General features: G+C 32.8%; 1 protein-coding gene across 2 annotated transcripts in view; it reads left to right on the plus strand.

Annotated features, from left to right (window-relative positions):
• LOC132746430 (engulfment and cell motility protein 2-like) overlaps positions 1-20,548 on the plus strand; it is a 60,444-nt gene that overhangs the window by 31,165 nt on the left and 8,731 nt on the right. For both annotated transcript variants that reach the window (XM_060735561.1, XM_060735560.1), the window contains 13 exons: positions 2,268-2,443; positions 5,133-5,232; positions 5,705-5,793; positions 6,244-6,315; positions 7,733-7,811; positions 10,358-10,408; positions 12,400-12,528; positions 13,092-13,223; positions 13,843-13,947; positions 15,170-15,278; positions 17,585-17,721; positions 18,437-18,612; positions 19,111-19,229. In XM_060735561.1, the coding sequence (XP_060591544.1) occupies positions 2,268-2,443; positions 5,133-5,232; positions 5,705-5,793; positions 6,244-6,315; positions 7,733-7,811; positions 10,358-10,408; positions 12,400-12,528; positions 13,092-13,223; positions 13,843-13,947; positions 15,170-15,278; positions 17,585-17,721; positions 18,437-18,612; positions 19,111-19,229 (1,474 nt within the window). The remainder of the gene's footprint in view (positions 1-2,267; positions 2,444-5,132; positions 5,233-5,704; positions 5,794-6,243; positions 6,316-7,732; positions 7,812-10,357; positions 10,409-12,399; positions 12,529-13,091; positions 13,224-13,842; positions 13,948-15,169; positions 15,279-17,584; positions 17,722-18,436; positions 18,613-19,110; positions 19,230-20,548) is intronic.

Raw genomic sequence — 20,548 nt, forward strand, 5'->3', positions numbered from 1 at the left:
TATTTGAATTTCCTTAAGTTAAATGATCTGTCATAACAGAGTCCATTTAGATATAATATGATGGTAAGGATTTAGACGCAGGTGAAAATAAAAAATATTATAGTCCAGTGAATTATTCACTTATTTACATGATTTAATTTGTTTAAAATAATAATCAGGTGTTGTTTGAGGGTTTATTGACTGCTTATTCAACATTTCCCTATTTTATTTATGTTCTATATTAGAATATTGTGTAATAATTTGTTGTTTAATTATTCACATTGTACTTTATTCTTGCTCAACATTATAGATTATACACTATGAAGAAATAGGCAAGTTAAGAAATAAAGAAATTTTTAAGTAGAGAATCCTGCTGTGTAGGAGATAAATAAAGAAAAATTCCTCTGATATCTTCTAATAATGTAATTTATATTCCTGATACCAGGAAGAAACATCGCTTACATATAATTTTAAGCGATTTTTAATAAACATTTTTGTGTAGCAGAGTAGCGGTGACATATAGGGATTAATTCTCTGTTGTCTGTCTGTCCATTCATCACATAACTTGTCTGAACTACTCCTCAAAACTTCTTGTGCAATTTCATCTAAACTTTACAGGAATGATCAGTACAAAGTCTAGATGTGCATATTTTTGGAATTTTCCAGTTCAATGATTTTTGTCAAGAGTTATGGCTCTTTGATAATTTTTATTTTTGCCTGGACTACTTCTCCTATACTAGTAATGCCATTTTGAATTAAACTTTACAAGATTGATTAGTTGCTTAAGTTTTTGAACATATTACACAGTTTTTCTGGTTGAATGATTTTTTTTTGCTGAGTTTAATATGACCCTTGGATCAAAAAGGTGTTTTGTCCTGTTAATGATTTTTGTTTTGCCTGCTACATAGTAGCTTATACATGGCACAAGGAAGCCACGACTTATAAGGATCATTTCTTTGTCATCAGTCTGTCTGTTTGTCTGACTATCTGTCCGTCACAAAATTTTTAGCTCGACTATTCGATAAGAATAAGTAGAGCTATTGTAGTCACCCGAGCGTCGGCGTCGGCGTAACCACTTATGTTAAAGGTTTTGTAATAGTTCAAATATTTTCAAAGTCCATTGACATATGGCTTTGAAACTTTGCACACTTGTTCACCATCATGACCCCAACCTGTAGACAGGAGGAGGTAACTCTATCAAGCATTTTGACAGAATTATGCCCCTTTTTCGACTTAGAATTTACGTTAAAGTTTTTGTAATAGTTCAAATATTTTCAAAGTCCATTGACATATGGCTTTGAAACTTTGCACACTTGTTCACCGTCATGACCCCAACCTGTAGACAGGAGGAGGTAACTCTATCAAGCATTTTGACAGAATTATGTCCCTTTTTCAACTTAGAATTTACGTTAAAGTTTTTGTAATAGTTCAAATATTTTCAAAGTCCATTGACATATGGCTTTGAAACTTTGCACACTTGTTCACCATCATGACCCCAACCTGTAAACAGGAGGAGGTAACTATATCAAGCATTTTTTTTTACTATCAAGCACTAAGAATAGTTGAGCGTTGCTGTCCTACCGACAGCTCTTGTTGTATAAACATTCATTATATAGTAATGTATTTTGTGGTTGAAGTTTATATTTCCATATGAATCATAATGGTTTTCATCAGCATCTAAATGACATTTGTCTAAAGCTAGAATTTTCATTCCAGTGCAATAAATGTCTAAATTTCAATGCAGGATTTTTCATTCTAATGTTGTATGCCAAAAGCTAGAATTTTTTATTTCAATGCTTCGTTGTAGATTATTCATTCCAATGTTGTTGTTTTTCTCGATTCCAAAGTTATATGTCTAAAGCTATATTTTTCATTCCAATCTTTTATGTCTAAAGCTATATTTTTCATTCCAATCTTTTATGTCTAAAGGTTTTTATTCCAGTGCTAGATTTTCATTCAAATGCTAGCTTTTTCATTCCAGTATTATATGTCTAAAGCTAGATTTTTTTAATGTCATATATCTAAAGCTAGGTGCTAGATTTTTTTATTCTTTAAATATCAAGTCTGCATGATATCTATGACAATTTAGTATCAATCACTGTTGTTCTGGAGGTCACAGTTTTGACTGAATGTTCTATAAACTTTTACAAGAATGGTTCCTTAACAATAAGTTGGACACTTAGTTTGAACATAGATGACTTTGGGTCTAAACCTAAGAAACGACTTCATAAAAATAAAAAAGAAATAAATGTATACGGAAATGATTTAAAAAAAAATTTTTTTATCAGAGTCGAGCAGCACAGACGATCATTGACAAGTTAGCGGAGGGAAATCGTGAGGACAAGATTGAAGCATTAAAGAATTTGTCTATGAAATGTTCTGATGCAACGTTCTCCCACGAGTTTATCAAGAAAAAAGGACTAAAGCTTATCATAGATTATGTTATAGCAGGGAACAAAAGTTTGTAAGTATAGATAACTTAACCATAACTTGCTGCCTGCAACATATTATAGCAATGCAACCAGATCTTGGTCTGATTTGTTACCTTTTCAAATCAGTATCTAGTTTGAAATTTTTTCATAAAATTGTTGAATGGTTTTGTGCAGAATAAAAGATGGACATATCAATATAAGATATTTAGCATGCCAAGCGTTAATAATCTTAAACAAATTACAGTTAAACTTCGTTCGCTCGAACTCGGATCGCTCGAATACCTCCCTTCGCTCGTACATATCACCCAGTCCCGGCGAAATTCGTATATAATATATATTGTTCTACCTCGGATCGCTCGAACACCGATCGCTCGAACTCTCGAACCTGATCTCTGGTCCCTTCGGCAGAAATATAGTGAAAATCACACCTTTTCGGTCGAACACAAAAAGACAAGTCGACATGTCCTAAATAAATGACAGTCGGCGACACATGTTTTTAACACCTCGTGATCGTGACAAAGGCAATTAAGGTTAATTGATATAAAATAAGAGGTGGTGTACATAACCGATTTGTTTGTTACGATAATATTGTTGATTTGCCGTTTATGGTAACAATAAAAAGAAAATAACTCTTGTAATAAGTGAAATATGCAAAAGTCAGTAAAGAATGACGTTTACCCGGACGGCTTTAATTACAACCGTAGTTCATGTAACGTGAATTGTAACAGTGTTTATCTATTTATAGAATGATACTTGCTTACGTGTGTTTGTTTTAGTAAAAGACTACAAATAGATGCTGCTGTAAAACTTTTTCTCAAATATTTCATTAATCTATCTTTTAAAATTAAATTAATCCTATTATAAACATATTAATATATTTTGAACATTGGTCAACAAGTTTGGTCTGATTGCCCAATCGAACTCAACCGATATCAATATGCATGAATATAGATAAACACAACATACCGTTAATACTTAGATAATAATTCTGAATATAACATATTTGACGACGGATGTACTAACAAACAATTATATTGACGTATTTATCATCAGACCGATGTATGCTAGAAAACCTTTAGGCATATGATCAACGTAATAATAGTTCAATCTCGGTTGGCTCGAACTACCGATCTCTCGAACAAATTTGCACAGGCCCTCCGAGTTCAAGTGAACGAAGTTCGACTGTACATGTATCTCAATGTTTCATAACATATGTACTGTAATTTTGTTTCTATAACAAGCACCTTTTTTATGTACAGCTAGAAATGAAAATCTTGTGTAAATGGATATAATTCAACTCTTCATGTGTACTCTTCATGTGAAGTCATCGGGTTAGCTAAATAGGTAGATCGTTGGACTGTGAATCAGGCGACCCGGGTTTGATTCCCAGCTGGCGCAGGTCACTTTCGTTGTGATTGATCATGACATCCTTTTTAAGGTCATTCCCACTGTACCTCTGCTCTGGCATGTACAGAATTTTTAGTTCTCTGTGAAAGTGAAGGCATCTAGTACTGGTAAACTGCTTGACTGATTGATTGATTGATTGATTTTCTTTAGACCGGGCGGTCAAGGATAACCTACGAAAGTGCAAGCACTTATTTCCAGTAGGGTCCTTATCTCACCAGACTCTAGAGACAGCTATGAGATACAAGGGACAGCCTGCCCAGGAACGATGAGGTGGTTGAACTGTGCTCTGGTGAATTCAATGTGACTTTCTGTCGTGATCCAGAGTGAAAACTACCACCACCTTCATGTGTACAAAAATTACAAGTATACAAAATGTTTATAATGGCCTCATTAATTTAAAAAATAAAAAAAAAAATAGAGAAAGTATAATGTACAGTATAAATAAAATAAAAATGGCAAAAAATGGCAGAACAATAAGGATATATAACCAGGAACTTCTAAAAACAAAAAGGTTAAAAGATTTTTGTTTGTAATTGTTGTTACAAATAGGCATGATAAAAAAGTTGAGTGTTTTAAACACAAACATCTATTGAAAAAAAGTTGCTCAATAAGGCTAGATATTACAAAAAAAATGCATATGTTGAAGTTGCAAAATGAGATAAAAGAAGGTTTGAAGATCAATTTAGAATGATTTAGAGAAGTAGATATTGAAAAATTCTTTGATATATATTATGTATCTTGTAAACACTTAAGTTTAAAGCACTTATTGCATCTTGAACCTTTAAAAGGTTATATAGAATATTTCAGACACATGTTTTACCTAAGCAAATGTTAAAATAGATAAAATAGGATAGGGGGAAGTCTAAAGTTACAAGCTTGCAGATATGAAAATCAAATTATCAAAAAAATCAAATTTAAAAAAAACCAACACCATATAACTAAACTATAACAAAGACTAAGATGCATTTTTAAAGTCATTGTGCTTATAAATTGAAATAGATGCATCTTAATAGCTATATATATTTTAGATACCTTGCATGGCCTCTTACAATTAAGTTTGTTTTTAAGGTCAAGGTCACTGTGGTTAAAAATAGATTATTTATACTTTTTGTTGTAGAGCCTTCAATCATTCAACAATATCAAGATACCAGGTATCTAGTCACATTGCATGAAACCTACACATAGTGTTAGTACCTACACTTAGTGTTAGTAATTAGCATTGTTAGATTCAAAATCACTCTAACTAACAGTGATTATTTCTTATTTTCTTTGTAATGCTTGTTTTTTTCATATACCTAATCTTCTTTATTACAGTAATGGAGATCCTCTGATGTTCTTATTGAGGTCATTTGTTGCCTTAATGGAACATAATGTTGTCTCATGGGATATTCTGGAACCAGAGTTTATTAAACAGGTAATTGTTTGAATAAACCATTAACTCCAAACCAGTTACATTTTTTTCAACCCTTTTTTATCCAATAAAAAGGAGCCGTCAATTAGGGCATGACCATAATCCATGCTATTGAAATCATGAATTGTTGTTAATTTATAACTGCTGTACATGTATATGTAAAAGTGATTTTGGAAGGTTATTATGGAATTGTTCCACAACCCATACTGATCATCTGAATGTGGAGAATAAATAAGGGTCACCCATGTTGTTGAGCCCCCCCCCCCCAAAAAAAAAAAAAAAAAAAAAACAAAAAAACAAAACAAAAAAAACATAAATTCTAGGCTGTTGTGTTAAAATAATTGAATTTAGCACTAATATTTGTCCATAGATTTAATTTGATTAAAAAAAACAACATCAATCCTAAACTTTATTTTATCTAACTATTGTTTGAAGGTACAAAAATAAAGATTTTAATCAATTAATTATATTACAGGTAGCTACATGTATATCTGGGGCGCGTGCAGCAGGGGATGGCTGTATACAACCTTCATTAGAGATCTTAGAAAGTGTGATATTACACAGGTTTGTCCCTTCCTTGATTACTATATGTAGATATAATTTATTGTTGCTTATTGTAGATCATAGTATTTGACATCTTAGAGACTGTTGACCTTGTAGTTATGGTGTTTGTCTGTTGACCCAGGGATGGGTTCAACCATCTTTTTGCATATTTCACCTCAGTCTGAAATTATTGAGAAACTTTGTCAGTTCTTTGTCAGTTCTAACTAAGAACTAAGGTATTAAAACTTGGTCAGTTTCTTACAATAAGAAACTAAGTATTTGATTGGTAGAAACTGTCAAGAAAATGTTTAACCTTTAAACCGTGTAAACAGGTTAAAAAACAGACTTAAGATCATGGTTGAGAAAATCCAGAAAAAATATTCTATACCTATGGCACCCATCACCGCATTGTGTCAAATCAATAGGATTTGATTCAAATGCACTTATAATGATATATTTTGTATGTTACAGTACTGATATTGCTAAGATGGAATCAATGGAGCAATTTATTACACCTGATAAAATCGTACCATACATGCAAAGGTGGGTGACATTTTCCATATTTTTTATAGCCTTTACACGGCTGGAACCAAAAGAGATTAGCCTATACTAAAACATCTTAATTTCTACACTGAGCAATATAACTTGTTAGACGTGCCTGGTTAATATAACAGGGCATCATTTAATATTTCAGTTGGTTTATGGTAGTATATGTAACAATAAAAAGTCTATCCTGATATACAAATCATTACATGAAGAAAACTCACCATGCTACATGAAAGGAAAATTTCAATTTGACTCAACTTCAATTTTACTTAACAGAAATTTTAGATCAACAAACAATCTTAGTACATGTCCCTTAACCTAATCTTGAGTTTACCAAAAATCACTTTCTTATTCTGGAACTAAAATCTAGAATGATATACCCCTCCATGTACGCCAGTCTGAAAGTACTGAAAAATTCAAAAAAGCTTACATAAAGTGGAAGTACTCTGATTAAACCAGTACCATAGTATTATGTTTATATAATTATGTTTACTGCAGTTTTCATTGTTGATGGTTAATATTTATGTTTGGTTGGTTATTGCATTTATAACTAGTTAATACTATATTCTATAATATTACATTGTCTTTTGTACAATTATTTGATGTAAACATGTTGTAAAAATGTTTAGGTACATATGGAAGATCGTTTTGGCGAATATGTAGCCTCGTTAAATAAAGCCTTTATTATTATTATTATTTTTATTATTATTATTATTATTATTATTATTATTAATATTATCACATCAGTGCTGTCTTAGCAAGCTCTACGGTGTTGACTGACTAACTTAAAATATTAAGTATAAGTATTTATAGATGCTACTGTATTTGTACTGTACTGTCATGAAGGAGGCATTTAGTGACATTTAAAAAGACAAACAATATACAATGTATGTTAAAATATGTAGCATGAATGAAAAATATATTTTCCCTTTCCCATGTTCATTTAAATTACTGAAATATTTTTCATAAAGTTCATGTGAAGATATTGTTTAGTTTATGGAAGCCTGATATATTAAAAAACATTATTTGATGTAATAGGCCAGTCATCAGCTAGAATGTTTTGTCAGTATATATGAGCCGCGTCACGACAAAACCAACATAGTGCGTTTGCGACCAGCATGGATCCAGACCAGCCTGCGCATCCGCGCAGTCTGATCAGGATCCATGCTGTTCGCTTACCAACTATATTACAAGTAGAGAAACTGATAGCGAACAGCATGGATCCTGATCAGACTGCGCGGATGCTCAGGCTGGTCTGGATCCATGCTTGTCGCAAACGCTCTATGTTGGTTTTGTCATGGCGCGGCTCATATCGTAAATAGATGTGTGAGAGAATTTAATTACTTTAAAAAAATGGTTTGTTCAAAATACCAGGACTTGGCATCAATGTTAAGTTTGTGTTTTCAATTTTCAGTTCCAATGCAGATGTACAGCAGAGTGCATTAGCTCTTCTTAATGCCATGTTTATTAAATCATCACCAGAGAAAAAACAGGTAGACAAAAAAAGCTCTGTTAATGTATATTCTATTCCTAGAAAACTTTGGCAAATACTGTATTTCATGTTTTTTTTTATAAAGATGGCGTTGTCATGGAGGCAAACTTTCATGCAATCATAATGACCCTGAATTTTGCAAATATCAAGTTGATGTGATAAAGAGCATATATTAATAGTATCACAGAATTTACGTTTCTGTATTTTTTCTCTGTATATCGGCAAGACAAGACTATGGCATACTACACTGACAAAATCGTTCAATTTTATTGATAAATTGTCAATATATACAAGATTAGTCGGCCAATTGGATGATTATTTTCTTTACCAGAGAAATAAAGATTCTTTACGAAGACTTATTTCTTTGCAAATATTGATATATACATGTTAAATCATTAGGCTGTTGATTTAAATAATCATGTAATTAATTAGTTGATGTTTATTCTTTCTGAAAACAAAATCATTGTATGAATTAAATGAATTTTAACTATTACAAATAGTAAATTTATATCAATATAGGTATTATTTGCTATGGTACTTTTAATAAATAATAACACCTTACTTTTTAATGTGAAAAATTACATTAATTCAAAGCATGCAACTGTAAATAAAATGCATTATATTTTTTAAGCATAGGTAAAAGTTATGCATTTTACACCAAAGTAACTCATAATGATAATTTAAGTGGTTAAAGCTAAAAATGATGGTGGATTTGTTACATGCGACTTTTTTCTGGTTTTAAACATTTGTAGAAATGTGCCCACCATAAGAAGTGAAAACTTAAAAAGTGCAAAATAATTTCTAGGAATACAGTATAGTAATTAGTACTTTGAATTTTAATCTTAAAATATTTTCAGTTTACTAATTTCTTGTTAGTTATAAGTATTTTGATTGTAAGTGTGGTTTCTTTTTGTGGTATTTTAGTTGCACAAACACTTTATAAGGTCATATGGAGACTTTTCAGTGTGAATGGTGGAGTAAGACCTCAGGTTCCCCTTAGTGTATCATTTCTGGCTCAAGTTGGTTACTGAGTAGAACCACTGAAATTCAGGAAGCTATGTGGATAGCTTCCTCACAGCTTTTCACATGAAAGTATGTAAAAACCCTGGTGGGACTCGAACTCCCAGTGTAAAGGGGAGAGTGATTTGAAGTCAAATGACCTTAACCACTTGACCATGGATCCCCCCGTAGGGATTAAGGGATATTTTTAGAAGGGTATTATTACTCTTATTCTCTTATTAGTAGACTGCACTAGTGTGACCTAGGAAATTTGTTAGTATGACAATAGCATTCAGGTAGGAAAATAATCTGCTTCATGACAGATTTAAGTATCATTATACCCAGAAACAAAGATTGCGGGGGGTACCCAGAAACAAAGATTTGGGGGGGGGGGGGGGGGGTGGCGTTGGGGTATATAAGAGTCACCCGGTGGTTGGTCGGTCTGTTGGTTGGTCCGCAGTCCGTTGCATTTTCCTTGTCCAGAGCATAACTTGAAGTCTAATGGTTGGAATTCAATACAACTTCATACAAAGGTCGACCACATTGAGAGGAAGTGCAGTGCACAAGAACCATAACTCTGTCCAAAGTAATTATAAAGTGATTGTCCTTTGTTTCTTTTCCTTGTTGCAGAGCATAACATGAAATCTACTGGTTTGAATTCAATATAAGTTCTTACAATGGTCAAATATATTTAGAGGAAGCGCAGTGCACAGGAACCGTAACTCTTTCTTGACTCATTTTAGAGTAATATACCTTAGTTTCTTTTTAATATCCAGTGAATAACTTGAAAATTAATAAATTCTGTGCAACTTCATACAATGGTCAAGTGCAGTGAGATGAAGTGAATTCACATGAACCATAACTCTATTTGGACTAATTACATAATTATTGCCCTTTGTTACCTTTTCTTGTCCAGTACTTAACTTGAAAACTTGTAGTTGGAATTCAATATACAACTTCATACAATGGTTAAGCGCAATGAGAGGAAGTGCATGGCACAATAACTCCATCTCCAGTATTTGCTGAGTTATTGCCCTTTTTTCCTTTTTTTTTTGTCTGGTGCATAACTTAAAAACTAATGTTTGGAATTCAATGCAACTTCATACAATGTTCAATGAGAGGAAGTGCAGAGCTCAAGAACTGTAACTCTATCTGGACTTATTACAGAGTAATTCAATAAAACATCATCAATGGTCAACCACAAAGAAAGGAATAGCAACATACAAGAACCTCAACTATCTATTATTGCCCACAACCATAACTCTATTTCAATTCTTTTACAAGGTATTCTGTTACTAGTAACTTCCTCATTTTAGAAGCAGTCTTGCGGGGGTATTAATCACATTTAGTGATAACTCTAGTTTTCTTTTTACAAGTATAGGACATGATAAGTAGGGAATGCTGCTTGTCTATTGTACGGATTTTACATCAAACTGTTATGATTGATTTATGTCAGCATTACAACTAGTACAGTTAGTTACTTATGATAGCTTGAATGTTACATGATTTTATAACAACTATTTCCTACTAGATCTAATTTTTTTTCAGAAACTAGCCGTTTTCTTCCAGTCTAAAACATTTAGAAGTGGCTTGTCAGCAGTGAGTATATAATTTTCACTTGGTTTACTTGTTACATTTACCATGGTTTCACACAGAATGTTTCTTAATCAAATTGCCAATTTGATATTATGTGTGGTTGAAGCAAATTTCCTTTTAAACTCTTTATTTGTGGTTGCTCTGTTGCATTGTTACTGAGCTACAAAGGAAGTTTAAATAATTATGAATTAAGTTATAAATTCTTGTTAAATTGTGTTTAAAATGAATAGATAATATAAGAATAGATAGAAGACATTTATTGGAATAAAAATAAGTATGTATGCTTGACTACAAAGAATAAATTTTACTGAACACAAAGGTTTGGATCCACTGACAGTTTTGTTGCCTAATTTGCTCCTATAGAATAATGATTTCTCAGTGGGATGGGTTGGATGTAGATAAATATTTAACATGAGGAAGTTATACATCTTCTAGAAGGGCAACAGTTCTAGCCAAGTGCCAACATAGATGAAACAATGATAAACATACATGACCCTGTCTTACCCTGCTACATTAGTGTACATACATGGCTCTGTCCTACCCTGCTACATTAATGTACATATGTGACCCTTGTCTACCCTGCTTCATTAATGTACATACATGACCCTGTCTTACCCTGGTACATTAATGTACATACATGACCCTGTCTTACCCTGCTAAATTAATGTACATACATGACCCTGTCTAACCCTGCTACATTAATGAACAGATGTGACTCTGTCTAACCCTGCTGCATTAATGTACATACATGACTCTGTCTTACCCTGCTACATTAATGTACATACATGACCCTGCTGCATTAAATGTACATACATGACCCTGTCTTACCCTGCTGCATTAATGTACATACATGACCCTGTCTTACCATGCTGCATTAATGTACATACATGACTCTGTCTAACCCTGCTACATTAATGAACAGATGTGACTCTGTCTAACCCTGCTGCATTAATATACATACATGACTCTGTCTTACCCTGCTACATTAATGTACATACATGACCCTGCTGCATTAATGTACATACATGACCCTGTCTTACCCTGCTGCATTAATGTACATACATGACCCTGTCTTACCATGCTGCATTAATGTACATACATGACCCTGTCTTACCCTGCTGCATTAATGTACATACATGACCCTGTCTTACCCTGCTGCATTAATGTACATACATGACCCTGTCTTACCATGCTACATTAATATACATATGTGACCCTGTCTTACCCTGCTACATTAATGTACATACATGACCCTGTCTTACCATGCTGCATTAATGTACATACATGACTCTGTCTAACCCTGCTACATTAATATACAGATGTGACCCCGTCTTACCCTGCTACATTAATATGCATATGTGACCCTGTCTTACACAGCTACATTATTCATACATAGAGGATATTGAGTGAGTGTAGGTTTAATACTAAATATATTTAACAAGTTGAATAAAATTATATTATGCGAGCCTCTGGAGAGTATAATATTGTTTTATTCAACAGGTTCAATAAATTTAGTATTAAACCTACACTAATATAATATTCTATTTGTCACATATATAAAATAAGAACATTTAACTGTAAAAAAGAGTCATTTTTCATTGACGCGCCTATAGTATAACCCTACATTCATCGCGCTTTTACGCTATGTTTATATATATCGCTAACTATTTCACGTCAGAGTGTTATTACACTAGTGTAATATCGTTTTTATTTAAATGGCTTTATTGCACTCCTGCGCTGCGGTTTATGTGATAAATTTAAGTTTGGTCTATCCTTTGTTAGAGTGGTCAGTGTCAAAATCGTATACTTAACTATAGCAACTCACTGTATAGATAGGTCAGACTTTGTGGATGTGTTTACTAGCCCAACCTTAACTTTACAACATACTCCTACTGTTATTGTTACAAGTTTTCAAAGAGTTTTATAAAGTTTGTTATCTTTTATTGATTTTTTAATAAGAGTATTTAATTCTTTTTGTTTGCATCAATTTTCAGGGCATTTTAGAAAAATTTAATAGTATAGGGCCAGAGATGGGACATCAGTTATATATATATCAACGATTAATGTTGAATATGTATGAAGGTAGAATGAACACAGGTGTAAATGTTAATGACGCTGCACAGGTAAGCTGTTTGAGCTTTTTAAAATTGAAAAAAAAAATGCAATCATACAAAATCATTTTCTACTGAAAGTTGAAAATATTTTTTATGAAGATTTGTTATTGAAAAACTAATTTTGACAATAGATCTATACATTTTATTTGGATTTATAGAAAGAAAAAAGCTTGAGCTAAAAACAATATTTTATACAACATCATGGATTATTAACAGTAACTTTTAATCAACTTATGAAAATTTAATAAATATTACACTGCAATGAGGACAGTTGGCCAGCTCACAAACAGTAAATAACAGCTTAGATCTATTCAGTATTTATTAGGGCTGTCTATGGGGTCAAAGTAATGCAATGAAATTCAAAGCACTGTGTATTATTTCTTACATTATACATTTGTAAGAACAAAAGATAAAGATTTCTATGAGGAAAGAAATTATATTGTTTACTTGTAAGCAATAACATTTCACTTGTAATGGAAAATTTTCAGCTGGCAACTGTTGTATAGTCTACTTCTGTAAAATGATTTTAAAATGAATATCTCTAATTCTAATGAGTCTGATATTCTAAACAGGTGGCCAGTGTAAATAAATCTATTGAAGACCTGAGGAAGGTAGCGTTTGACTTCTCAGATATAGCCGAAGTTACTTCAGGACAGGCTAGGAAGTCGGCCATTTCTAAAGATCTGAAGAAATTAGGTTTTGCTGTAAGTTGTATTTGTACTGTTTCATGGATTTCTTTAGTTGAAATATGAAGTTGATAAATGCTTTCAATTTATTTACTCATGTGGATTTGTGTATACATATTACAAGCAAAGGAGTAAAGTTTATTAGGAAATTTTTATTAGGAAATTTTTATTTGCATAAATAGTCAGTCATGTTTTACAATGTAAATGAGATCTAAGTAATAATTTTTGCATGCAAGTAAAGTTCATTAGAAAATTTGTATGTGCATTGAGAAAAATATCACTTTATCATTAGAAAAATTATACTTTCACTAGTGCTTCTTGTCTATGTAATAATTTTAAATGTTCCCAATCTGTCTGTGTAAAATTATTTTTTATCAAGACACAAAATATATTTGAGCCGTGCCACGACAAAACCAACATAATGGGTTTGCGACCAGCATGGATCCAGACCAGCCTGCGCATCCAGGATCCATGCTGTTCGCTATCAGTTTCTCTACTTGTAATAGGGTTGGTAAGCGAACAGCATGGATCCTGATCAGACTGCGCAGATGCGCAGGCTGGTCTGGATCCATGCTGGTTGGCAACCCATTATGTTGGTTTTGTCATGACACGGCTCATTTTATGTTTATTTATCTAGAATCAAACTGAGCCCGTTCAGGACTTTGAGGCGGCACCACCAGGATTGTTAGCTTTAGATAATATGACCTATTTTGCACAAGTACATAAAGAATCCTATATCAAGGTGAGATATTTTTTTTGTTTTCTACAGTCTACATATATGACATGCTGGTAGATGAAGGTTTTATATGGCAGCCACTGTTTATATAAGACCTTATAAAACTGCATGTTTATAACGTCACTTTTCATTGGATAATAGTGACGTTTGTATAGTTTCATATACACAGCTGCTGTCGATTTATGAAGAAAACTCGCTTTATTCCTCTAAAAATGATGCTTGCTGTATTATAAATTTGTTATAAATATTTCTGACAGGTAATATGGCCGTATATAAAGGGTTATTTGCAATATATATGTATTGACAAACAACCATTTATATAGGGCCATATAATGTGTCAAAAATATTTATGACTAATAATATAACCTGTGAAAAGTATTTTTATCAAATATATAATACTGTATTTTTAGTATGGATTTCTTAGATTTTAAAAGAAAATTAAATCTCATTTTCCTACCGGCTGAAAAACAACAAAAAAACATGAAAATTAACCCTTAAAGGGGGCTGGGAAAAATCTTAACCCTTTGCCACCTTTTATAGACCCGGGCCCGACTGCACATCCCGGAGCTGACCAGGCCCAACTGTTGGTGACAACTTTTTAAAAATTAAATTGTATCCCTAAAATTGATTGGACAGTCCCAAAGGAAATACAAAACCATTTAAAAAATTCAGCCTTTCAGGTTAAAATAGTAATTTTTATATTTAAATTTAACCAATAAGTTTGTTTTATATTTAAAAAAATAATCCCGAGCAAATTTACAATGGCAAAAACATTTTGTTATCCCCACAATTTACAGAGTTGAGGGGATAGACTTTTTTCCTTGCCTTAAGGGATTACCGTAGACTGACAAAATAAGGTGTCGGGAATCCCTGCCTATGGACACACTTTTATTAAAAGATTTCATATAATCCTGTATGAACAATAAAAACTTGATTGTATTATCATTGAAAATCTTTTATATTTCTTATTCAGAAATATTGCATTTAGAATTGATTTTGTTTTCATAATCATATTATTATGATTGAATATTAAATTTTATATCAAACACTGCTTACATATTGTTCAACAAAATTTATAACATGAAATATTTTTTTCATCTTCGGGTATTTACAAAATATTAATTATAATTCATGTTTTTAACAGCCCAAAATTCTATATATGCTGCAAATAATATAAAATGAATGTTACTATGACTATTTTATAATTTGATGTGTTATATTATGACAGGTTGTTCTAGAGAACTGTGGGCGAGCCAACGAGCAAGATTGTCCATTTGTACAGGCCAGTATCAAACTTACCAAAATACTCTGTGATCTGTTAAAGATTGGAGAAAGTTGTTAGTACACTTATTGTTTGTTTGTTTGGTTGGTTTAACGGTGCACCACTCAGTTTAGACCATATGGCTCTGAAACAGGAAAGATGATTTTGGCTAGTCTCAGGTGTTACAAACTTTAACCCATTACTTCATATACACGCCTTTTAACGCCTTTTTCACCCCCCCCCCCTTTTTGTTGTCTCAAATGATGAAAAATGCCTTATCCAGGCCCTAAACACTTGTTTTTGTTTGAGAAATGTTGTTAAAAAAATTGACCTCTTTTTCGGCGCGGCCCCCCAACCAAAAGATACATCAGGGGGTTGCCAGAAGGGGGATGTGCCCCCTTCTGTTTTGGGGGGTTTGAAGGGGGGCGGAGTCGCCCTCATCGCCAAGAAAATTTTGGACTTGTGAGAGGCTGTAAATGACCCCAGATTGATCATAAGGTAACGTGTAACCAACGCTGAAAAGCATTTGACTCTATCTCAATCCATTGATAAGTTGCAGCATTTGGAAATCAATTTTGATGGAAAAAATCAACGCAAAATAGTGATTTTTGGCAATTTTGAGATGTCCCCTCGTTGCCATGGTAACAGAAAATTTAAGTCTGAGCATGTTGTTGCAAGGACAATGGTTCAGTCAACATTTGTGCCAAGTTTGATTAGTGTTGAAGCAGTTTTTATAGTATTATAGCAATTTGAACTTGTAACGGGAGACTTTTCAATGAAAACAGCCATTTTTCACAAAATGCTCATGAAGCAATGGGTTAATGAAAAAAAATAAAAAAATCTACAAAACAACAATTTTCTTCAAATTTATATGACAGGCCATGTTTAAACATGAAAAAACGCGATTTAGGGTAATTTCAAGTATTTTCATCATTTTCAGTTAACCCATTACTTCATATACACGCCTTTTAACGCCTTTTTCACCCCCCCCCCCCTTTTTGTTGTCTCAAATGATGAAAAAATGCCTTATCCAGGCCCTAAACACTTGTTTTTGTTTGAGAAATGTTGTTAAAAAAATTGACCTCTTTTTCGGCGCGGCCCCCCAACCAAAAGATACATCAGGGGGTTGCCAGAAGGGGGATGTGCCCCCTTCTGTTTTGGGGGGTTTGAAGGGGGGCGGAGTCCCCCTCATCGCCAAGAAAATTTTGGACTTGTGAGAGGCTGTAAATGACCCCAGATTGATCATAAGGTAACGTGTAACCAACGCTGAAAAGCATTTGACTCTATCTCAATCCATTGATAAGTTGCAGCATTTGGAAATCAATTTTGATGGAAAAAATCAACGCAAAATAGTGATTTTTGGCAATTTTGAGATGTCCCCTCGTTGCCATGGTAACAGAAAATTTAAGTCTGAGCATGTTGTTGCAAGGACAATGGTTCAGTCAACATTTGTGCCAAGTTTGATTAGTGTTGAAGCAGTTTTTATAGTATTATAGCAATTTGAACTTGTAACGGGAGACTTTTCAATGAAAACAGCCATTTTTCACAAAATGCTCATGAAGCAATGGGTTAAAGCAACACTAAGGGTTGACACTTATTATACAAACATAAAGTAAAATGCATTTACAATCAATCTTGTGCTAAAAGACCACCTCTATAAATACACTAGTTGAGTTACCTAAAATCTGCCTATGAGTATCAGCAATTACAATTTAATAAGTTACTGTATAATATTATAGTATAATATTATCTTTTAAGCTCACCTCGGCGCAATATTTTGTTATCAAAACTCCTATACCATCACCCTATACTTGTCTGATTGACAGTAGTTATATGAGCCGCGTCTTGACAAAACCAACATAGTGCGTTTGCGACCAGCATGGATCCAGACCAGCCTGCGCATCAGCGCAGTCTGATCAGGATCCATGCTGTTCGCTTACCAACTCTATTACAAGTAGAGAAACTGATAGCATCAGCATGGATCCTGATCAGACTGCGCGGATGCGCAGGCTGGTCTGGATCCATGCTGGTCGCAAACCCATTATGTTGGTTTTGTCGTGACGCGGCTAGTATCTTTTGTGTCTATGTGTGAGTGGGTAACATCGCTGACTCTTTACTGCTGTATATCCTGAGACTTCCATGTAGGGAAGTCAAACAGTTAGCTTCTGTAATGTCAGTGGCTCTAGCTAGATAAAGTGTGAACATATTCTTTGGAGTGCATGTTAGATTGAAAGTCTCCAACAGTGAGGAATATACAAAATTAAAAAACGATATATCGCAAGATTAAATTTAATGCGGAATAGAATGCAACAAGTATATTATATTCCATTTTACTGACATTATAATTATAATACATGTAATTATAATGTTGTTATATTTCAGTGTATGATGATGAACACTTTTATTACCCCATGTTTTTCTATGTTGATAAACCAGTGGAAGAATTCTTCTCATATTGTATACAAACACTAAATAGAACATGGAAAGAAATGAGGGCTTCCAAAGAAGATTTTTCTAAGGTAAGTTCTGTTTTTTCTTGAAATGTTTACTTTTAAAGGGACTCCACTGAAGTTTATGGCCTGACAGGGCTGGAAATATTTTTTTGAGTATTTGTGTATCATTTGATGTAGGTATGCACCAATAACTTATGTACATATTTTTAGATCATTCCCTTGCCTTGTTTTCCCAAAATAATTGTTTTTATTGTGCAAAATGACCCAAAAAATGAAAATCGTTACAATGCTTTTCACTCAAATTTCAATGCTTTTCACTCAAATTTGGCGAAGAATCACTAAAAAAATTGATAATTGCAATCCTTAGATAACAAGTGTGATGCATTGACCACCCAGTTTCATTAGTTGTAAAGTTGTTTCAATAGTTTTAAAGTTGTTTCTTATAAAAAAAACTAAAATTAAACAGCTGCCTGTATAGTCTGATAAATTTCTAAAGGTTTGATTGGTTATTTACTGGTATCATAGATAAGGTGCTTGTGCTAGCATTTAACCAGTTAAAGTCTGAAAATCTTCCAAATTATCATAATTTTCATCACTTGTTTAACTCTTATCATAAGTTATGGAAATAGGAACAATAATGTTTTTTTTTTTTGTAAATTGAATTATTTTTATCTTAATATTGTTTTCTGCACATAAAGGTGTTTCTTTTACATAGAATGTTTTTATATAATTCCTGTCTGCTATTGATGTAGAATACAGTTAATGTTTTATACATTTGCAGGTATTGAGTGTTGTAAATGAGCAGATTACTCGTGCATTAGACAAGAATCAAATGCCAAAGTCATTTGATCAGTTCAAGAGCAAAGTTGCGAATCTAGCATACCCAGAGTTGAAGAAAATATGGGAGGCAGAAAGGCAGAAAAAAGATGAAAGCAAAGCTCAGGCTAAACCAATATTGTAAGTTGAGCGTTCACCCTGCTGACTTGAGTACACTGTAACTCAGTAACGGTTGTAATAATCTCTAACCCAAGCTTTACTGTTTGGAGAATAGGGTGCAAGCTTTTGTACTCACCATGACGTTGGTGTCCACGTCACATTTTGTTGGCTTTTTTGGTACAAGTTGCTATCACCAAAATTACAAAAGGGAATGAGTTGGAACATCACACACTTATTTGAGAGCATAATAGGAGGTCACTGTCCAAGGCCAGTGACTCTAACATGGATTTTGACAGAATCATTGCCCTTTTTGGACTTGGAAAATTCTAGATTATCCAGGCTCTTGTTATACTATCAAGCACTGAGAATAGTCATTCTGACAGCTCTTGTTTCATTGCAGATAATTATATTGATTATATTTAGATTATACACATTAAAGACAAAAATTTCTTTTAAAATGAAATGTTTGATTGTAAGAGAATTGGATTTTATGTTGACATATTTTTGTGATGATTTCAGAGAACTTAGAGAGATCATTAAACCCGAGATAACAGAGTTGATACGTAAACACCGACTTACATACCTAGAAGGTGGATCAAGATTCCCAAAGTTTGATAACAGGGGAAACAGAATAAAAAGTATGCATCATTCATATTAAAAAGAAACAATTTCCTGTAGTTTATTCATTATTTTGCATAGACAGTTATAGGAAAATTTAAGGTAGTGAACAAAATTTTCTTAAACCTGTGTACTTTAAGAGAATCAAATCTGAAACAAATTTATCAGAAAAAAATGAAGTTCATATCACACTAGGGCATTGAAGTCAAGAAAGGTTCTTGTTTATACCCTTATATGGACATTGACTCATAAAATTAGGTCAATGGAGTTTCTACCCTAATAATTCCCTGTCAGTGATGCTGGAAAAATTGTCATGGACACTTGGACAAAGACCACCTCTTAACGAAAGTCACATTTCTCTTGAGGACGGTCATTATAGACAGGTTAAAATGTAAATTAGAGAGTAATGAGTGATTATATAATAAATGTAGGTCTTGTAGGAAGCAAATATTTTCAAGAAATAGGAGAAACAATAGGGGATTGAAATGGTGACATCGGAATTTTTTGTTAAACAAAATTATTTCATGACCATGTACCTGTATGAGGGTAATAATTTAGGTTTTCGGTACATGGTATTTTTATTTAACCATTTATGACTTCTGTGGGAAACTTAATTGATTGAAGTAGACTTAACCTTTACCGAAAGCTTCTATAGGGTCTAGTTTACTTGGTATTATAGTAATATACTTTTAATTGTCATAATGGGTTACAGGTGTAAGATTTTAGTTCAAACAACATTCTGATTGACAACTTTCCTAATACATACTTGATGATTTTCTGGTTTTTGTATCATAGAATCTAATGACCAATCTATCATTATGACTTCATTTAGGTTTTAATATAAAACATGGGGGGCACAACAATTCTGGTAAGATGTATTGTCGATTGTTTAACAAGGATTAAATTTTGTTATTTGGAGAAGTTTGTTTTGCAGAATATACAACATAATGTCATATTAACAAACATCATAAATGCTTTGTTTTTTGCAGAGTTTAATTACATCATGCAGATTTTAATTTCATTTAAGACAGAACATGTACATATATATATAAAATGACTTGAAGTGCAAATGTCTTAATCAAGTAACTGCGCTGCTGTTGTTGTTGTTTTTTTTGTTGTTGTTTTTTTTTTTTCAAATAATTTTCATTTATTCCTGCATTCTTCTAATAATGGTAACAAAAAAAAAACTCAATGATACAGAGCTTTTCTCATTTCTAGATAAAACAGTCATAAATTTTATTCTTGTATAGTAAAATGATGCTTTTATTGACTGATTATATTTTTTTTAAATAAGTTGATTGGCCAAAAGTTTGGTTTCCACTGATATTATTTAAATCTC

This window comes from Ruditapes philippinarum, unplaced genomic scaffold (genome assembly GCF_026571515.1).
Source record: "Ruditapes philippinarum isolate M1 unplaced genomic scaffold, ASM2657151v2 ctg623_1_1_1_1, whole genome shotgun sequence".
In the NCBI taxonomy this organism is placed as follows: Eukaryota; Metazoa; Mollusca; class Bivalvia; order Venerida; family Veneridae; genus Ruditapes; species Ruditapes philippinarum.